This window comes from Parasteatoda tepidariorum, chromosome 2 (assembly GCF_043381705.1).
Source record: "Parasteatoda tepidariorum isolate YZ-2023 chromosome 2, CAS_Ptep_4.0, whole genome shotgun sequence".
NCBI classification, from domain to species: domain Eukaryota; kingdom Metazoa; phylum Arthropoda; class Arachnida; order Araneae; family Theridiidae; genus Parasteatoda; species Parasteatoda tepidariorum.
In genome coordinates, this window is record NC_092205.1 from 77,419,995 (window position 1) to 77,439,164 (window position 19,170).

Below are 19,170 nucleotides of genomic sequence, written 5' to 3' on the forward strand. Positions count from 1 at the left end.
TCGAATTAGGCGATAATATTCTTACTAATTTCGTTGCACGAATTAGAGTTTTTATTTCTCGTATAGGGATGTATAAATAAACTCTAATTTAAACACGCCTTTTCTTTTTTTTTATCTTATTCAATATAAAATCCGTATTTGAAATTGTTCTCTGTATGTTTTAAAGTAAGATGAAGTTTTTATTGTTTTAAAAGCTGTTTTTTTTATTTATCTTAATCCTCTTTTAATAACACCAACTAAAACTAAATAGATCATTAAATTTTTAATGCGAAAAATATAGTTTTATTGTTATATTTAATTTCAAAAAAGCTTTATTTTAGAATTAAAATTTTAATTCCGATAGCGTTTATAACAATTAATAGTGTTTATTTTTATGATATGAAATGTAGGTTAATCTTTCATATTTACTACATTATGATTGTTTTAAACAAATATGAAAGTAATTCATGTAGAATTATGTTTTCTAAAATTCATCTTTGCGTGTATGCCAGTTGGGAACAAATGCTTCAAAACACCGTTCAATTTATGGAGCTATTTAATAAATCTTGTTTTGATACGCGTATTAAACCACAACCTTAGTTTAACCCTTTAACGCATATGAGATACCGTTGTCTCTTTTATATACTTTTTCTGACTCTTTTATTACAAGCAAAAATATATATTCGCATTTTTTTTAATTATAAAAACTTCCCTACTAGTTACTAATGAAAATATGTTAGATAATTGGAATCGCATTTGTACTAAAATATAAAATTAAAAAATCTTTTTACCATTCATATTCAAAAATTTATCAATAATTGGTTTTGCAAATTAAATAAATATCTATGATGAATAACTGTTTCTCTTAGATCTCGAATTTGAAAAATTAATGTTTGAAATTGAACTGTGTGTGGATGATTTTACCTTTAAAGCAAAAAAAAAAAGAAAAAAGTACCAGTGTGTTATGCTGTATTTAATAACCATAAATCATTAAAATGCTAAATATAATATTTTTAACTTATTCCTAAATTAATACAGAATAATGAAAAAAGTATGAAAAATATGTTTAATAAAAATTCTGCTCAAAAGCGTTAAAAGTGAAAAACAGAATGCTTTGAAGCAAATATGAACTAGCTCCTTAATTATTATTTTTTTAGATTTTTTTTCTTCCATTTTCAAGTTTATGAAACATTATACAATATACTCTATATATTGTATATACAATATTCTCTATATATTGTATATACAATATTCTCTATATATTGTATATACAATATACTCTATATTATGTTGTGCAAACTATCAGAAATAATACACTTAGTTGCGACAAATGCAGAAAGGGAATTAATTTCTCTTAACATAAAAAAAATAGCATATGTAGGATATTTTTAAAGGAGGGGATTAATTTTTTGGATATTGTGTTTTGTTTAGTTAATTTGGTATCATAATTAGAATTATTACACACTAGTTAATATTAATTCCTGTTTTTAAAATCGATCCTTTTTGTTCGCAAATACTAAACAAACATAACTACTCCTAGAGAAAGGGTACTACTTATATTCTTTAAACACATTGCATTCATTTTGTATTCATGCATACCGAAATTCTTAAGGAAAAAGAATATACCTGAAAGGACTGCAGCTGAAACCCATATCATTTCCACCCTTTTTTCTCGTTTAACGTAATTTACTTTTTATCAAAATATATTCCACTTTGAATAGAGGAACAAGATAATCTGCATATAAATTGGAGACGATAGTTTATGCCTTCCCAAAAGCAAGTAACTTCCACCAATGTACCGGACGATGATAATATCAAGACCCGTGAGCCAAAAGTCTTTTTAACTCCAAGGAAAAGAATTCAGAAGGCAGAAGGGAAAAGAAAAAAAATTATAAATATGTAAGATCGCTCGAACTCTAATTACTAGTGTCAAGCTTTAGGGTGGAACCCACTATGCATGTCATTAGTGTCAAAAGTTTGGGAAAGAGGGCGCGATTGTAGTGATGGGGGCTCAGTTAAGAGTCGAGATAGCATATAAATATTTGACTTCATAATTAAATGCTAAATAAAGCTGAATTATCGTAAATGATGTGTTTTAAATAAATTTTGATTTCATTCCTTGATAATTTTTTTTTTCTAAAATAATTTCTCTATTGATTTCTAAGCTGATCCTAATTTATAAATAATTTCCTTTTGTTTTCTTTTTATAGCGGAAATGTAAATCGTGACATTTTGCACAACTTATTACTATTGCTGTAAAATTATTTTCATAAAAATATTCGAATGATTTATGTTTCTATTATCGACAAAGATTTTGATTAATAATCGGAAAGTGATTTAAGAAGAACGAAATTCAAATGTTCTTTTATTACAGCACAACATACGTTTTCAAATTAATCTTATTTCAAATTTTTAAAAAAAATATTTTAAGGACGCTATTTAAATATTATAAACTAAAGATCTAATATAACATATCTTAATATTATAACTTTTTTTTTCATTTTTTTTTAATGAAATATATTATAAGATAAAACTTCTTAAAATTAATTTCGTTTAAATTAATTTACATCTGTTTTCTGAAAAATTTGCTAAGTTTTAATACTAATTAAAGTAGAAAATGTGAATTTAATCTTTATCTGATCTGCATGAGAAATGAGAACTTATTCTCAGTTCAGAAATATATAAGCGTGCCTTTTGGTAATATTTCATTTTATTTCAAAAATGTAAAAAAAAAAAAAAAATATCATGATAATAAGTAGCTGTTTAGCCGTTGACGGTTATTAATTAAAAGTTCAATTGTTGTGGGCTTTGTAAAATATTTTCTGTAAATACATTAAACACTGCTTATGAATCTAATCTGACTTTACAGATACGTTTTTTTTCCCCTTTTTATAATTTGCACAAGAATTTTATGGACTAGTGATTTCAATCTTTGAATACTGAATGCTCTTTCAAAGTCTTACGATATCTTTAATTACTTTTTTCTGCTTCTCTTGAGATTAGAAAAGGGATATTTTTTTCCCCTCATGTTAAAATGGAAGACTTCCAAAATAAAGGGAAAAGAAAAATTTCAAACTAATCGGGCTGTTTTCTCCCATTGCAAATAGAAAAAGAGAGAATTTTTTTTTTTTTTTTTTTACGCGGCAGTAAGTAGAAAAAGTTGCAAAAATATCTGAAGTAAAAAGGAACAACAAAATTTTTTTTTTCTTTTACTTTTTTAGCCAATTTCTCGTATTATCGAAAGTGGGCTAGAAACTCCCCATTGGCCCAGTCAACGCAAAGAATACCAAATATTGACGTTAGAAATTTCCTCTTTTTGGTATTGGTTCAGTTTTTTTTATTTCGCCTCGCTTATTCTTTGAAAAAAAAAATAGATATATATTGCCTGTGTGTTGTTTGTATCAAGGTCTTTACGAACCCTAAGAGATTAGAAAATGTTTTCTTTCACTGCATAAAATACACCGCAAAGTAGCCAAGTAATCAGACAAAAAAGTTAACTTCCTTTTTCCGATGTAGTCGATGTAAAAGAAAATTATTATAAGTTTTCTCCAAATTAAGTTTGCAACATGTGTAAAACTTTCTTTTATTTTATGTATTAGTACAAGAAAATGAGCATTGATTTCGATCAGAATTAATTTAATATTATTATTATGTAGAACTTGTATAAATTTTATACATGAATTGATTTGGAGCAGATTTTTAAATCTAATTTTATAATTGATGTAATTATAAATTTCTCGATTACTTTTCATTACAATTTGAATTTCACACTTTTTATAAAGTACGTCATTAGAAAACATTGCATTTTTCATAAACAAAGGTTGCTTTTATAAATATTTGTGTAAAATGTCGGTATATAATTATTAAACACTTAATTTGATGTGTTATTGATATTCGTATCTAATAAAATAAACTGTTTCGAAAAAGCGTCTTACGTTTAAAAAAAATTACTTATTATAATTAATTTTCTGTAAATAAATTTGGTAAATGCTTCTTTTTTTAAAAATGCCCGTTTAAGTCGCCAGACTTCAGTCGATATAGGCTTTTTCAATTAGCTTAAAAGCTCCAAGCACATTCACTTTTTCTTTCTTTTCTTTTTTTTTTAAAAAAAAAAACTTTTTTTCTATTAATATTCATGTATTAATCATTTCTTACTGCGCGATCATTTCAGTTTTTGAAAGGAAAAAGCACGAATAGCGATTTTTGAAATGAAAAAATTGAATAGAAAATATGTTTAAAAAAAAAAGGAAACTTCAAAAATACATAAACGATAAGAAAATAATGCTTTCTTTTTAAGATCTTAGTTTTTTGCTGCCATATTCTCATTACTTTTTTTTATATATAAATTTATAAATCGAAAGAAACAATAAAGGACTTGAAAACATTAAAAAAAAAAGATCTAATGAATTTTGCTTTTTTACTCCGCTGTCAGCAAGTTGAAAGTGAAATTTAATAAACTTTCCAAAACTTGCCAAGTTGAAGGGGGTAGGGATTTTTGTTCAAGGGGAAGTATGAAAATAAAAAAATAAAAAGATATATAGCTGCTGTATATCATCTCCGTTGTCTTTTCAGCACTTGTTTATTGTTTCTTTTTTGTCCCTTCTTTTGTTTTTCGAAGGAAAAAAAATACTTTTTCTTTCTTGTCAGATTGAAGTTTAAGTAGATTATGATAAATTCTTGGACAGCAAAGTGATACTTCATTAAAACATACACTCCCACCCCCTCCCCTTTCTAACATAGGTGATAAGGCGAAAATTTATTCCTGCCATTAAACAAATTTTAAAGTTTTACGGCACACTTAGAACAAAAGAATTTTTTCCCCATTGTTTTAATGATCTTGGTAAAGGTAGTATCCATATTTGAGCTGAAATTCCTTACAGTTTTATTGCAATGCCTTTGTTTTACGTTCAATTCATTTGGACTTTTTTTTTAAAGATAATACAAATTCCTTTCAAAAACTGCGTAATATATTTCAGTAAGCTTATGACTTAGTGGTACGAGACTTAGTGGACGAAATTTTTTTCATCAATATTCACTTTTGTCATCTAGTTTAGATATGTGCCGTGATAGCCTATTGGTTAGAGAATCAGCTTCTTGTTCGGTGGAGAAAGAGTTCGATCTTCGTCTCCGCAAAGACTCGCGGACTTCGTGTGTTCGTAATATCTGTGAAATCGAAAGTTCTGTAATCTGACGCTGCGTGGTGTCATTTGTACAAGGATTTGGTGGAAATTTCCTTCCCCTCTAAATTTATATGAGGGAGCGGCCTCAGGAAGTTGTGATGCTGTCATCTATCTTGGGTTTCTGAACTAAAACGTACTTTGACTTGCTTTCGCGGTGCTCTCTTGTTAAATGAAAGGCGCACCTTCCTGATTTAATTCGCTAAAGACTAATAGTTGGAGACCTTGACTTTTCCAACTGTCATCAGAAACAGCAAAAAGTTGAGATTGAATTTCCTAGACGTTTTTTTAATTTGCATTTTTTAAGACTCATAGACGTGCATTTTTTAATCTGGCATTTTTTAATTACGTTTTATTCAATGAATATTATGTTTATAAAATGCTGCCTGGTTTCTGTATGATTTTTAGATTGTCTATCATTGCTTTTGTGACATATTGCTTTTCTTTGTTTTTAATTTCTCTTACTTTTTTATTGCAGATGATCATGCATTGGGCTTATAGGATTATTTATATTCTAACGTTGATCCTTTTAGCGAAAGGAAATGGTTCCAGAAGAGGTGGTGGTAAGTGCTCCATATTTTAAAAAAATGCGAATCATGTTAACATTGGAAATATCAGATAACCGAATTCTGTTGCAGACCTTTTTAACGCCAATAAAAACATCAATAATTTTCATTTTCCTTACCTGTTTAAAAAATACTTTTTTTTTTTTTTTTTTTTTTTTTTNTTTTTTTTTTTTTGCAAAAGATGTCTACATGAGATGTCAATAAAAAAATTTATGTAGAAAAATTTGGAAAACCGTAACATAATCAATATTTTAGATTGGACCTTCATAATAAACTGAAACATAGTATTTAAAAGTACCGCCAAGTGCCAAACATTTGGTTCCTGTAGGACTTTAAAATAAAGTTTATTCAATCACGCTAGATTCAAAAATAAGCAAAAATAGGTAATACAAAAGAAAGCGACATAAATTTCTTTAGTCATCTGATGTTTCTGGACTATTAACCAAATTTATACATAGATTTCTGTTATTTACCGAATTCTTTTTATTTAAATTACTGATTCCGTGGTTTTTCGACTCCTAGAAGAACGGGGGAAAAAAAAAATACGCTGGTTTGCTTATTTTCGCCAACCCAAAATTGTCTCGACAAAAAGCAACACATTTGGTTATCTGAAGTTTCGAAATACAAAGATTTTTTTATTATTTACAGAATTCTTTTTATTTAAATTACTGATTCCGTAGTTTTTCAGCTCCTAGAAGAACAAAAAAAAAAAAAAAAAAAAAAAAAAAAAAAAAAAAAAAAAAAAAAAAAACGCTGGTTTGTTTATTTTCGGCAACCCAAAATTGTCTCGACAAAAAGCAACACATTTGGTTATCTGACGTTTCCGAAATACAAAGATTTTTTATTATTTACAGAATTCTTTTTATTTAAATTACTGATTCCGTGGTTTTTCAGCTCCTAGAAGAACGAAAAAAATACGCTGGTTTGTTTATTTTCGGTTACCCAAAATTTTCTCCTCAAAAAGCAACACATTTGGTTATCTGACGTTTTCAAAATACTGCATTTTTTTATTTTTTACAGAATTCTTTTTATTTAAATTACTGATTCCGTGGTTCTTCAGCTCTAAGAGCAGGGACAAAAAGAAAAACACTTTTTTTATATTTTAGGCAATCTTTCTATACCACCAGGCTCAAATATTTTTAATTTCACAAAGATACACTTTGGATAATATATTTACTTCCCCACTTTTAGATTAAAATTTGGGAGATTCTGAGTGCATTTTAATTACTTTCTCATCAGTGCTGGCTACCCACTACAATCAGCTTCTAGTGGCTCATGCGGTTCTTAATCCAGAACAAAGCTTCTCTGTTTCCAAAACTTTCCCTTGTCATGCGATGGCTATTAATCATTGTAGTCGCTTGAAGTCAGTAAAAATTTAGTTGAAGGACTTCAAACACTACAGTGAAACCAACCCTCCTGTCGTATCCCAAATATCTTGCACCCCCCTGATTAATTTCCTATTAATTTAATGGGACCCCACGCAATCCAGTTAGCCAATATCATCAGTATCTCTTAAGCTCAAAACAACGAATCTTCTTTAATACCTTTTAGTCCTCGCGACTGAAATACCCCCGCCCCCTTGAAAATTTCACTTTAATCATCATCAGTCCCTCAGTTGAGATGAACAGAATTTTGAATTGTTCTCTGAGAGGCATCGACTGGCTACTATAATAAATAGAAAATTCATTATTCTTAAATGAAAGATTATTAGGTTATATATAGAGTTTATTAGGTTATTTTTAGAGTTTATTAAAAGTAATTTCTAAAAATAAAATAAGAAAGCCTATGTTTGAATTTCGAATTTCCTCTCAACCTAGTGGCAAATGTATTATGTTTATCATCAACAAATGAGATGTTTTGTTGAATTTCCGCACAATATAACAAAACTGAATTTATATTGAGTATAATTTCAGTTCTTGTAATAAAAATAGATTTTGTTAAGCATATTAAAAATTATCTCGTTAAAATTTTTATTTAGTAATAGGTGTAAGTTTATTTATCATTCTCTCTTTGTTTTAAAGTTTTAGCAGACAAATAATCATATTGTTTAAACCTTTGGTGTGGAATTTTTATTAAACATATTTTTCTTTTTTTTTTATATATATATTAACTTAGGTCAAGATAGGCGAAAAATATTAAATTTAGTATTTTAGTAATTTATGCATGACATTGCAGGAAACACCGGTGTTTTTTTTTCCTACGTTGAAGCTAAAATCTTTTACATACGACTCACTTCCAAACAATCACTTTTCAAATTTGCGTTAAATTAGATCTAAGATAAACAGTTATTTATCATAATTTCTTTAATTTAAAAAATCAATTACTGATAGATATTTGAATATGAATGAACAATATTTTTTTTTCAAATTACTTTTTTCGGATTTTATGTTTTAGCATAAATATAATTCCAATAATCTAATATATTTTTTAGTAACTATTAGACTGTTTTTTTATTATTAAAAAATACCAAAATATATTTTTGTTTGTAATTAGAGCTTCGGAAAAAAATAATAAAAGAGTCACCGGTGACCCAACTGTGTTAAAAGGTTAAGTTATGTGCACTTGAATTTTAAGGGGTAGTAAACTGTGATACACTAAATATAATCTGGGAAAAACGTTTTTATTTTATATATAAATTTGTTTCATAATCAATTTTTTTTAAAAATCTTTTTTGATAGGTTTTAAGATTTTTGCATATTTAAATACATAACGTCCCAAGCTTTGAAATACATTGAGGAAGTGTTAGGATTTTTTTTCAAGCTATTTTTTGACTTTTGCTTTAAACATGCACACCTAAAAAAAATTATGACCTAGTCGATGAATGTGTGTGTAAAACTTAAATTAAAAATTCGAAAATTCTTTCGAAAACTTACGAGCCTGATAAAACTTATAAATCTTATTAATTCTTCAACGCTAACATTTATTAAATATAAATTCTACTATTTTCACTGAAATTCCACTAGTACTGATATCTCTTGTAACAAGCGATGCGAGCTCTTCCCGTGAGCTAATGCCCAGGCTCTTTCATCGAATTCTTTTCTTCTAAGAGTAAAAGTTAATGCTTAACACGTACTATTCGTATTTGCCCCTCATTTTGCTGAAACCAGGCTTTTAGGGGCTTTTAAAAGAGTTACTTTGGACCCCCTGTTCTTCTCTTAATGAAATTAAAAGACTCGTCCCCTTTGAATTGTTCTAAATGCGTTCCTCAATCTATTACTCCCCTATACAGAAAGCTCCTTCCCCTTTTCTTGAAATGTAATAGATTATAGATACGCGGCTAGAATAATGTAACAAAAAAGAATCTGGATACATTTCGAAGGGTGATGTAATGAATGATTATATCGAACAGGGTGAGGTTCATGTTGGTATGCAAATCAATTCCATGTTTTAGGTTTTTTTTTCGCCTATCCCCCGTAACAAAGAATTCTTCTTTGTTCTCGAACTTCCCTCATTAATGTCATCTATTGTGCTCTGATTTTTAGAATTAATGCTTTTTCCGTTTTGTGTGTGTATTTTTTTTTAAACTCAGTTCCTCCCCTCCGTGAACAGTTTAATTTGATAAGATTCTGTCGAAAAAAGTTACGTCACAATTGGAGTGACGGTCGTTATATTAACTATTGTAGTGACAGTGTCGGAGTGCCCAATCTTGAAATATCAGTTGGCACTCTAATGAAAGAAATATTTAAATATTCTGGCACACAAAATTGTCCACAAAAAAATCGTCTTTTTTTCCCCATTTCATATATTAAATAACAATTGTAATGTGATGGAAGCTCTGCGACTGCCGAATTTAAGACTATTCCATAAACTAAAGGTCAAAGTATGTTACAAAAATCTATTTTTAGGTAAAATTTGTAAAAATTCAAATGTGTCCTGAAGTTTCTAAATAAATAATTACAACTTCAAAATAATATAATAAAAAAAGTATTTGAATTAAATATTATGGTCAAGACAAGTTCTTCCGGTAAAGCAATTAATATTAAATTAACTCAGAATTTTAAACCTAACTGAAAATCTTAAATATTTCTTTTCACCCCATTTTGTACTAATTTTTAATAAGTTCATTCAGTATTTGTTATTTGAAATAAAAGTTTATATTCATGCAAAAAATCTATATACCTTAACTACTGCTTAACTGGTAAAAAGTAGACATATTTATAGTAAGTATTTTCAAAGAAAGGAAAAAAAGGTTAAAGCAATTTTTTTTCTTCTTTCTTTTATCGCCCGACAAAATGTTCTCACCAAGTTAACACTTGATGAAGAGGACATATTCATCATTACCAGAAAAAAACTACTCTTCATTAACCGCCAAAGAAACTTTGTCCAAAAATCCAAGTAGATTGCTCTTCAGAGATAGACGGAAGAAAAAAGAAAGAAAAGAAGAAAAAAAAAAAGCCGTGAAATAGTTCCAGCTATACCATCTCTGTCTTCTATTACATTTTAGAATCAATATTGTGTTGTCATTCTAGAATGATTTAATATCTTAACGTGCATCGGGGACAGCTATTTTTAAATTTCTTTGATAGCGAACGGAAAATTTAAGAACGCATAACACTTCTTCAGGAAAGGAACGAAGAAAAAATATATATATACCGACGATAACTTAACTGCGAACCGCCTTGTCTTGTCACTTCAATCTGTAAGTTAACTTTTTCGCAACTGGCATAACATCATACAGACTAGTAAGAGTGTCCCAAAAATGACCCTAAAAATAGATCAGAAAACATGAAGTACATTTTGTTTTTAGAGCCAAAAGACATAACGGTATGTGTCCGTCATAAACTTGTCAAAGAGCGGACTTAAGCTTCCGGAACGGATTAGTTACAATGGAAGAACAAAAGGGGATTCGAATTAAATGAACAGAAATAGTGTTCCATTAACACGTTGTCATGTTTTTTCACATATTTTTTCTTTCAGTTTGTCTCTGTAAGTGATAAAGTGATATAGATCCTGATTATATTACGACAAACATAATAAAGAAATATATGAAACCATGACCTACTAGATACATCATAAAGGTCGTAAATTAATTAAGAACACATGCTGAGTAAGATTTCACATGTTGATTCAATTGTTTTAAATTTTCTTGCACTTTCAATGCGGCTATTAATATTTGACATCTTTCTCTGTTTTAAAGCGGTTTCCAAATGGTGTTTCGAGGGTTCCGTGGGAGAGTTAAAACGGTTCTCAGACTATTTTTCAATAGTTTTTGGACCTTTTGGAAATCTGTAATTATATTTAGATCCTACCAATATTCCATCATTTACTTATTATTATTATTTTGATCACCTTTATAAATTATTTATAATAAAATGCCTGTGAGAGAGAAATGGAAATTTAAAAAAAAAATTAATATATAATTATGAAAAGTATATGCATTTATATTTAAAAAAAATGTAATAGTTTTTCGCATTGCGTTTTTGAAATCAAAAAATAAAATAACTAAATTCGTTCACAAAGAAATATATTTCCCTAATAACCATCTTAAACGTTAATGTTGTTAACTTTTTATTTTCCATTTTATAGCAATACGGGAATTTATTTATTATTTTTTTAAAACTAGATTTACCTCTAAGACCTCAAATTTAACTACCGAACATAAAACCGAAATAAAGATTATTAACTATAAAACGATGAAAAAATTTCTGTCCTCTTTCTGTCTAATATAAAAAGTCTACAAGTCAAAATAATGTTTTAATGGTCTATAAATTATAAATTCAGAATTGTTTTCATTTAAGTCCGGTTTCCCCCGGAAAAAGGTTGATTATTTAGGGTTCCGTATCCGGAAAAAATTGGGAACCTATGCTCGATTTAATGTATGATATATGTAGATATTGCCTATTTAATATTTAAAGACCGTGTTAGGATTTGAAAACCTTGTTGCAGAGTTAATTCCCTACATACCTACTGCTATACACTTTATGTTCTTTTCTACTAGACTATTTCAGGAATTAACTTTGACAAATACCAATAGTTATGATAGTGAGCAAATTAACTATTATAAATTACTTTAACTAAAGTTTTGACCATTCGCGGGATGCTTTATCTGAAATTCCATTTGAATTCTCACAATCCGGAAACTGGCAATTATTATGAATAGGCTCCTCCTTTGCAATTTGTATGGATAACAGTGAAGATTAGTTGTTATTATTTCCTTTTTCCTATATTTATTACTTGAGCTTAAAATAATCTCCTCATCATATGCAATTCTTTCTGTTGGAGCATGCGCAACTCAATTCTCGTGAGGCTTGTGCGCGTTCAGACCTGTCCCGATGGTTGGTGGAAACCTAATGAAAGTTGACATTGCACATTAATGCAAGACCGCTGCGGGCAATGAGGCTATTTAATAGAATGGGCAGGGAAAAGACACACGGCAGAAAGGGAACCGATGTGACAGAGAATCCCTAAGGGTTCACTGTGGGATGATGCAGTTTTGCGAAACCGTTGTCTACCTTCCGGCACTGTTGGCTCTTTGACATAATTATGTTGAGTTAAAAGGAATATATTAATATGAACCTTGCCGAGAGGGAAAAAATTTGAATAAATTGTCCCGAAGTTTAAAAAAACGTCTCAAGCTTTTGATGAATTTATTTTATTTTTTGTTCTTAAATCCCCACTCAAAATTTATTGCTATTTGAATTTTTATTATTTTAGATATGAATTTTTAAAGAATTATTTCTGTCTTAAATTTTTTAAACTGCTGTATGAATGGATTAAAAAAAAAATTCAGGGAAAAATCTGTGTTTGGTTTTCACCTTTAATTTTTTAAAATTTTTTTAAAATAACCGAAGCTGAACATCCAACCCAATTTTGGGTTTATTATTACTGATATTCTACTCGGTAGCCTTGTAATTTTGAACCCAATTTAGAAGACAAGAAACCACCTGGATCAAGCATCGGGAGAAATTAGCCTTCGTGGAGGACTTTTTGATGGAAATAACCCACGTTTGCGTTACATGAAGAGGAAGGCCACGTAAACCTGACACGGTTAGCCCTATGACTAAGGGACTCCAACCCTTGATTCGTCTAACACTGAGGATATTTTACTTGAACACTGTGGTCGGTGCGAGCCCGGTTCTCCTCATTGGAAGGCGAACGCTCTATCCCCTGAGCCACCACGACTCTTTTATAATGATGTTTGGTGTCGTTGTAATTAACTTACTATAGTACATGCAGTACATATTTTCTACAATATCTCGCCTAGTTTGTTAATACGTAGTAGACCACTCAGGATTTTTATTCTACCTTTTGGATATTTAAGTTGTTAATTTATTTATGCTCGTTATTTGAAATGTTTTATTGATCATGAATGTGTGTTAAACAGTTTTTTTTCTCGAAAACTAATTTAAGAATATTTCGAAACCTGTTAAGGACAACACTGCAACATAAACCACAGTATTCATTTCCTGGAAGAAGAAAAAATAATTAGAACTGATTATAAATAGACACTGTTTTCTAACGAAATAAACGGACCTTTACAATTTAATAATTCATGATAAAATTATGTATCTATTCTTAATGGTGGACCTGAAACATGACAAACAGCTAGCCACTGTATGATGTAGGAATAAAAGAGTTAAAAAGGTGTAAAATCAAGTATCAAATCTACCAGAAATACGGCAAGAGCGTTGAAACTCACTGTGACAAAAAAATTAGATTTAATAAATCTGTATGACATCCATTCTCTAAGATGATATGAAAAACCAATAGGCATTGTATTTAATCGACATTTTTAGAGATTTATATTCTAATTGATCAAAAAAATCTTTATAATGACTAACAGTGTTCTATTTGAAAGTCCTGTGACAAACGGATAGGACTCTAATAAAATAGGATACATGTCCATTTTCCCCCATGTATTCAGTAATCGATAGCTTCTTCCGTAAATTGTCCACTCATATAAAAATTCATAATATTTTCACTGTCCTTTACCCTATTGCTTTGCTCACTGTAGCAGCTAACCCCTTCCTTTCACTATATCTGTCATTGAATCCAAATTAGGAAAAGGATCTCTATTGATATTGACTATGGGATGATAGATACCCCAGTATCATTTGCCACCGAGGAACAATTCATAAGTTTTTCCACAAAACGCTGAGGGCTATAAGGAGGGGGGAAGTCCAGTAATAATAGGATTGAAATTATGTGACGTCATTTCTGGGAAAAAAAGGGGTGCTAATCGAACTGAAAGGGGTGCTCGAACTCCCACCCTATCAATCCATTTCGTCACCTGTGTTTGTATGGAGTACAGATGGTGGGAGGTGGGAGATATTAATTGAAGTGTGAGTAATTTGTGCAAGTTCATTTTTCATGTTGAAGGGGTTTTGATCTTGGCAATTTTTAAATCCTGTTTCTCTTTTCATTTTTGCAGTCTCTTTTTCATTTTAAATCCTTCTCTTATTCTAATTGAAATGAATAGTCTCCTTTTGACACTTCATTTTGTGAACTTAAAAATTCTTGACAACCCAGCTCCATTATTCAAATTGATTGGGCAAGGCTAGGGTTAGAGAGTAAAATGATTCAACCTAATACTCGCACTTTTTTAAATATTTTTTCTTTGAAAACGTCCCGTAATGAATTATTCATCACTTGTGATTACTGCAAGCTTTTTACTGTAAACAATTTTTTTTTCCTTCAGATTCCCAACTTTTTTTTAAAAATAAAATTATTTTTTAAATCATTTTTGCTTTTTTAATTGTTTAATTTTATCTTAACTATCCTATTATTAATGCGATAAATGTTATTATTCTGATGAAATAAAAAAAACGTCAAAAATAATATGCATTATAAATTATAATTGCATTATTTTATCGTATTAATGTTCTCCTGATTTTGAGGGGATTTTTTTCCACTGCTGTCCAGTTATTTAAAAAAATTTCTTACAGTAAATTGTTCCCCTCCCTCTCCACTAAACTGCATATGTGAAGAAACATAGAGCCGTGATGGCTCAGACTATAGAGCGCTCGCCTTAATGAGATGACTCAGTTTCGAATCTCAATGATCTCTGGTTGATACGAATTTTGTAACCGGCTTGCACCGACCACAGTGCTGACGTAAAATATCTTCAGCGGAAGGCGATCAAGGGTTAAGAGTCTCCTTTTCGTCAGGCTATCCATGGGAGATTTTCGTTGTTTTGCTCTCCATATAACTCAAATAGGGGTTAGTTCCACAAAAAATGTCCCCATGAAGTTAAAACTGTGACCAATACGTGATCCAGGAGTTATCTTGTCTGGATTGGGTAAAAATTATCTTGGATTGGGTAAAAATTACAAGTCTACGGAGTTGAACATTAGTAGTCGTACACTCGAGCTTGGGTCCGCTGTTGTTTATTGGCGGTTGTAAAATAGAATTTTTATGTAACAAATGAGGGATGGTTGTTATAGTAATGAATAACACTTTATGAAATATGTAGGCCCATATGAACGCAATGAACAACCCATTGCCATCGGGCTAACCGTGAAAGATTTTCGAAGCATTATTTTCCGCTGCGTTACGGAAGTGAACTTATTGCACCAAATGCACTATATGTAACTAGACTGTTCGTCGACTAGGATGAAAAAAAAACTTATGTAATTTTTTTTTTGAATGGTTTGCGTGAGAAATAAAGCAATTCCGCTTTTAGTAATTAAAACGGTGCAAATTGTCATCCATGCAATATTTTCTATTCATTATCATAATTTGTTTTCGAATGGAATTTAATTTGTATACAGCCCCTTCTTGTAATTAAAATCTCTAAGGGGGGCGCATTTCTGCAATGAGCAATATTTCAGGCATATCGTTTCCCTCGACTGAGCTGCCACACAAACTAACGCAATCAAAGCCAAAATTCTCGATCGAGTACATCTTAATGAGATATTAATAATGCGTGTGGAGAAAGATGCTGAGAAACCGGAGTAGTTTCTCCCAAATACAACCAAAGATCTAGAAGTTTAAATTCTCGGATCACTAGATTTTCCGATTTGACACGTAATTAGTATAGATGCCCACCCTCCCTCCCACCTGAATGGGCGACACATATGAGGTATTGCGGTCTTCAATTGTTGATTAATGAATTTTGTGGCCGATTTTCTTGTTGGGAAAATATTCCGAATTTAACCAGCTTGATTTATATCTTAGGATGTTATACGCTTTGGGATAATATCGCCCGATGATAAATGCTATTTGGAGCATTATTTGAAAGATTAATTTTTGGTCATTAACCAGTCTACGGTGCGTTTTTGGCTGGTACTGGACTTCGTGGTTCATGCTTTTTGGGGTTGCATTTCTAGTCGTAATAATTATGTTGCGGAAATTATTAGTTAATATACCGTGAATAGTTTATTTCAATTCGTAACCTTTCGGAAGTACTTTTAAAAATTATTCCGTAATTGTCTATATGTTGGAAATCATGAATCTGCCTTAAAATTGGTTGGTAATTCAGCTAAATTACTTTTTAAATCAGCTGACCGGAACTCTTATTGGTAAATTCATTTTTAGTCTCTTATTAATTTCAACTAACGCTCTATTTAGAAAATTTATATAAATTATTAAATAGCTTTATTAGATTAGTTCAAATAACTCAGAAGACGGAAGTACTTTGAGTTAGATATCCTGCTAACTATCCTTCTGAGATATTTGTTAACATGGTTTTTTAAAGCTCTTTCGCCAAGGAAAATAAAAAAGACAGTTTAAGTGTCCTTCACTTGAAGCAAAGCTATAATTTTAAACTATATATGACATCTTACTAAAAAATTTCTGTATTATTAGATTTAGAATGTATTAGACTGTAGATCAGACTGTATTATTAGATTTAGAATCTGTATTTTAGAACGAACAAATGACTTAAATATTTTCAAACTTTCTTTAAAAAAAAAATTATGAACGCAGATCTTTGCCGCATTAGAGTCAGTTTTTAACTATTAAAAAATTAGACCACAAACGTTTTTCATTTTCTTAGAACTGTAACTTTCATCCGTATTGACGTTTTGTGCCATTTTCAGAATATGGAAGTCGATGGCTAAAGTAGTTACACAAACTCGCAGCATATTTTTCGGGAGGAAAAAAACATGGTCTTATGCTACAATAGAACCTTCGAATTAACCTATCGCGATAGAGCCTATAATTTTGAAAAAGTGTGAAATTTCAGTTTATAAACATATATAGAGCTTAATTTTTTTTTTCCTTGCTAGATTAGTTCAAATAATCGAAACAGCTACCTGCTGTTGCTATATTTTCTAAAATTTTTGTTTCTAGTTTTACTAAAATGTACTAAATGTTTTTCAACTGAGCTCTTCAGTTGATTTCTGTATCACAAAAAGGATATTTTCCCGCGTTTAACGGAAGGCGAATGAAACTCTGATCCAAGATTCGTATACCATTGGGAATATTTTATGTTTTTTATATATACCACTGGCCTTAGTCAGAATTCGAATTCGCTGGATCGCCTGTGTCAGACGCAAGGCTATATTAATCATTTTCGAATATTTTATCCAAAACGAACAGGAGCGAGAAAGAGAGGAAGAAGAAGAAAAAAAAACGAAATTTTTTTTCTCCATACCTTCCTTGTTTTTATTTCTAGAGGCGAGAGAAATTTAACTGTGGGGAAAAGACAGAGAAGAAAAAAAAAAAAGAAATAAAACTTTAGATGCTGGGAGCCGAAAATAAAAAGTGCGGGATGATGCGTCGTCCAGAGCCAAAAGATTGATATCTTACTTGGAAATGCAAATGAAACGAAAGGTAGAAACACGACCACAACTCCCGAGGATTTACTCCAGGAAAAAGAAGGGAAAAAAAGGATAAATAAGCGACGCAGAAGGAGCAAGGGAAGAAAAAAAATCAATCTCTTATCAGGAAAAGGAAAATAGGACGAAGTAAGACGGGAGAAATAAACAAATAAAATAAAACTGTGAATTCAGATTTCAAAGAACGTTTTCCGAAATAAAACCGGATTTCTTGTGACTGCGATAAAAACGTTTTCATGAACTTCTTATAGATTGAGCATTAATCATTATTCAAGTATACTGTATTTAATGAAATTAATGGAGTTTCGCATTTAATTTTGTAATTCTTTTAATCTGACATTGAGCATTTGTTTATGATAAATGTCACAATAAATCCTTGTATTGTTCGATAAATTATTTATTTTTACATGGCTCTGTTAATTGCAGCAATTACTTCATTATAACTATGTATCATTCAAAAATGATTGTATTGTAAATTGTTTAATTAGTAGAATGATTGATAGAAGTGCTGTATTTTCCCATTTAACTTATTCTTGTTAAAAATGGAATATTTTCTATCAGTCTATTAAGAATCTATCTATCAAGATTGTGTCGATCAAGATTATATCGATTAAGAGTTTTTAATCTATCTACCAAGGACCGAATCTAGCCTTAGTCTGACGTTAATTAATTTAATTTTTGTGTAGATTAATTAATTTAACTGCAGGTGACGTCATCGTAGGTAAATCGAGACATTTGTCGATTGAGAAGCCAATCAGATTGGCACACTCGTGTGACGTTTACAGGTATCCAAATAAATCCGAAATCGCATGGTTAGGCATAATCACTTCTCTTTTTTTTTCAGTTACAGGCACCCTATTGTTTTGTTTTTAGAAGTCTAGAGCTTGTATGGCAGTTAAAAAACATTTGTATTTAAAAATCAAAACAATTTATGCGACACAAACTAGAAAAATATGATTAAAAAAATCAGTAAAGTCAAACTTTCATACAGGTACTGAAGACATTTATATCAGCATTATTATTTATTATGTATTATTATCATTATTATTAGTACATCTGGATAATGGATATTTTTTATTCAAATTTCAGTTTAGTTGTATAAAAAAAAAACATTAACTTTTATTTATGTAACTTTAATTTTATTTTTAATTATTATCTTAAGATCTCTGCAATTGTAGCAAATCTAGGAAAAGTTAAACAAAGTATCAATTACCAAAAACAATGTAAAGAAATCGATGTGATAATAACAATAGTTCATTAACAAACTGTTGATGATTAAATTCCCAAAATAATATTTAATAGTTTTTTGTTCATTCGTATATTGTTATTACATGTATTATTCAAAGTAAATCATTTAGGGTATAATTTTTTTTTCGATCACTTATGTTTCCAATGTATATAATCACTTCTGTCTCATATCTTTTTTTTTTGCTTTATTTGAAACTTAACTATTATAAGCCTTTTGCTTAGTTTTTTTATTTCATTAAATAATGTTCCTTTTTGCGATTAAGCGCCAAGATTTCATAAAAACAAATATGAAATAAAAATCTTAAGAATACTTTTTTTTGTCGCATCAAATCATTCCGGAATGGAATGGGAAGATAATTTATATGCTAATGAGAAAAATGTGAATGCATTCTCATTTACGACAAATCGCTTGCCATATCTCCGTGTAAAACTTTGTTCCCCTCCCTTCTCAGAAATCCAAATATATTCTTATTTTTATTT

At 29.9% G+C, this 19,170-nt stretch overlaps 1 protein-coding gene across 6 annotated transcripts in view; it reads left to right on the plus strand.

Moving 5' to 3' along the window:
* LOC107437002 (latrophilin Cirl) overlaps window positions 1–19,170 on the plus strand; it is a 123,720-nt gene that overhangs the window by 60,443 nt on the left and 44,107 nt on the right. For all 6 annotated transcript variants that reach the window (XM_071177779.1, XM_071177776.1, XM_043054967.2 and 3 more), the window contains exon 2: window positions 5,635–5,719. In XM_071177779.1, coding sequence (XP_071033880.1) covers window positions 5,635–5,719 — 85 coding nt within the window. The remainder of the gene's footprint in view (window positions 1–5,634; window positions 5,720–19,170) is intronic.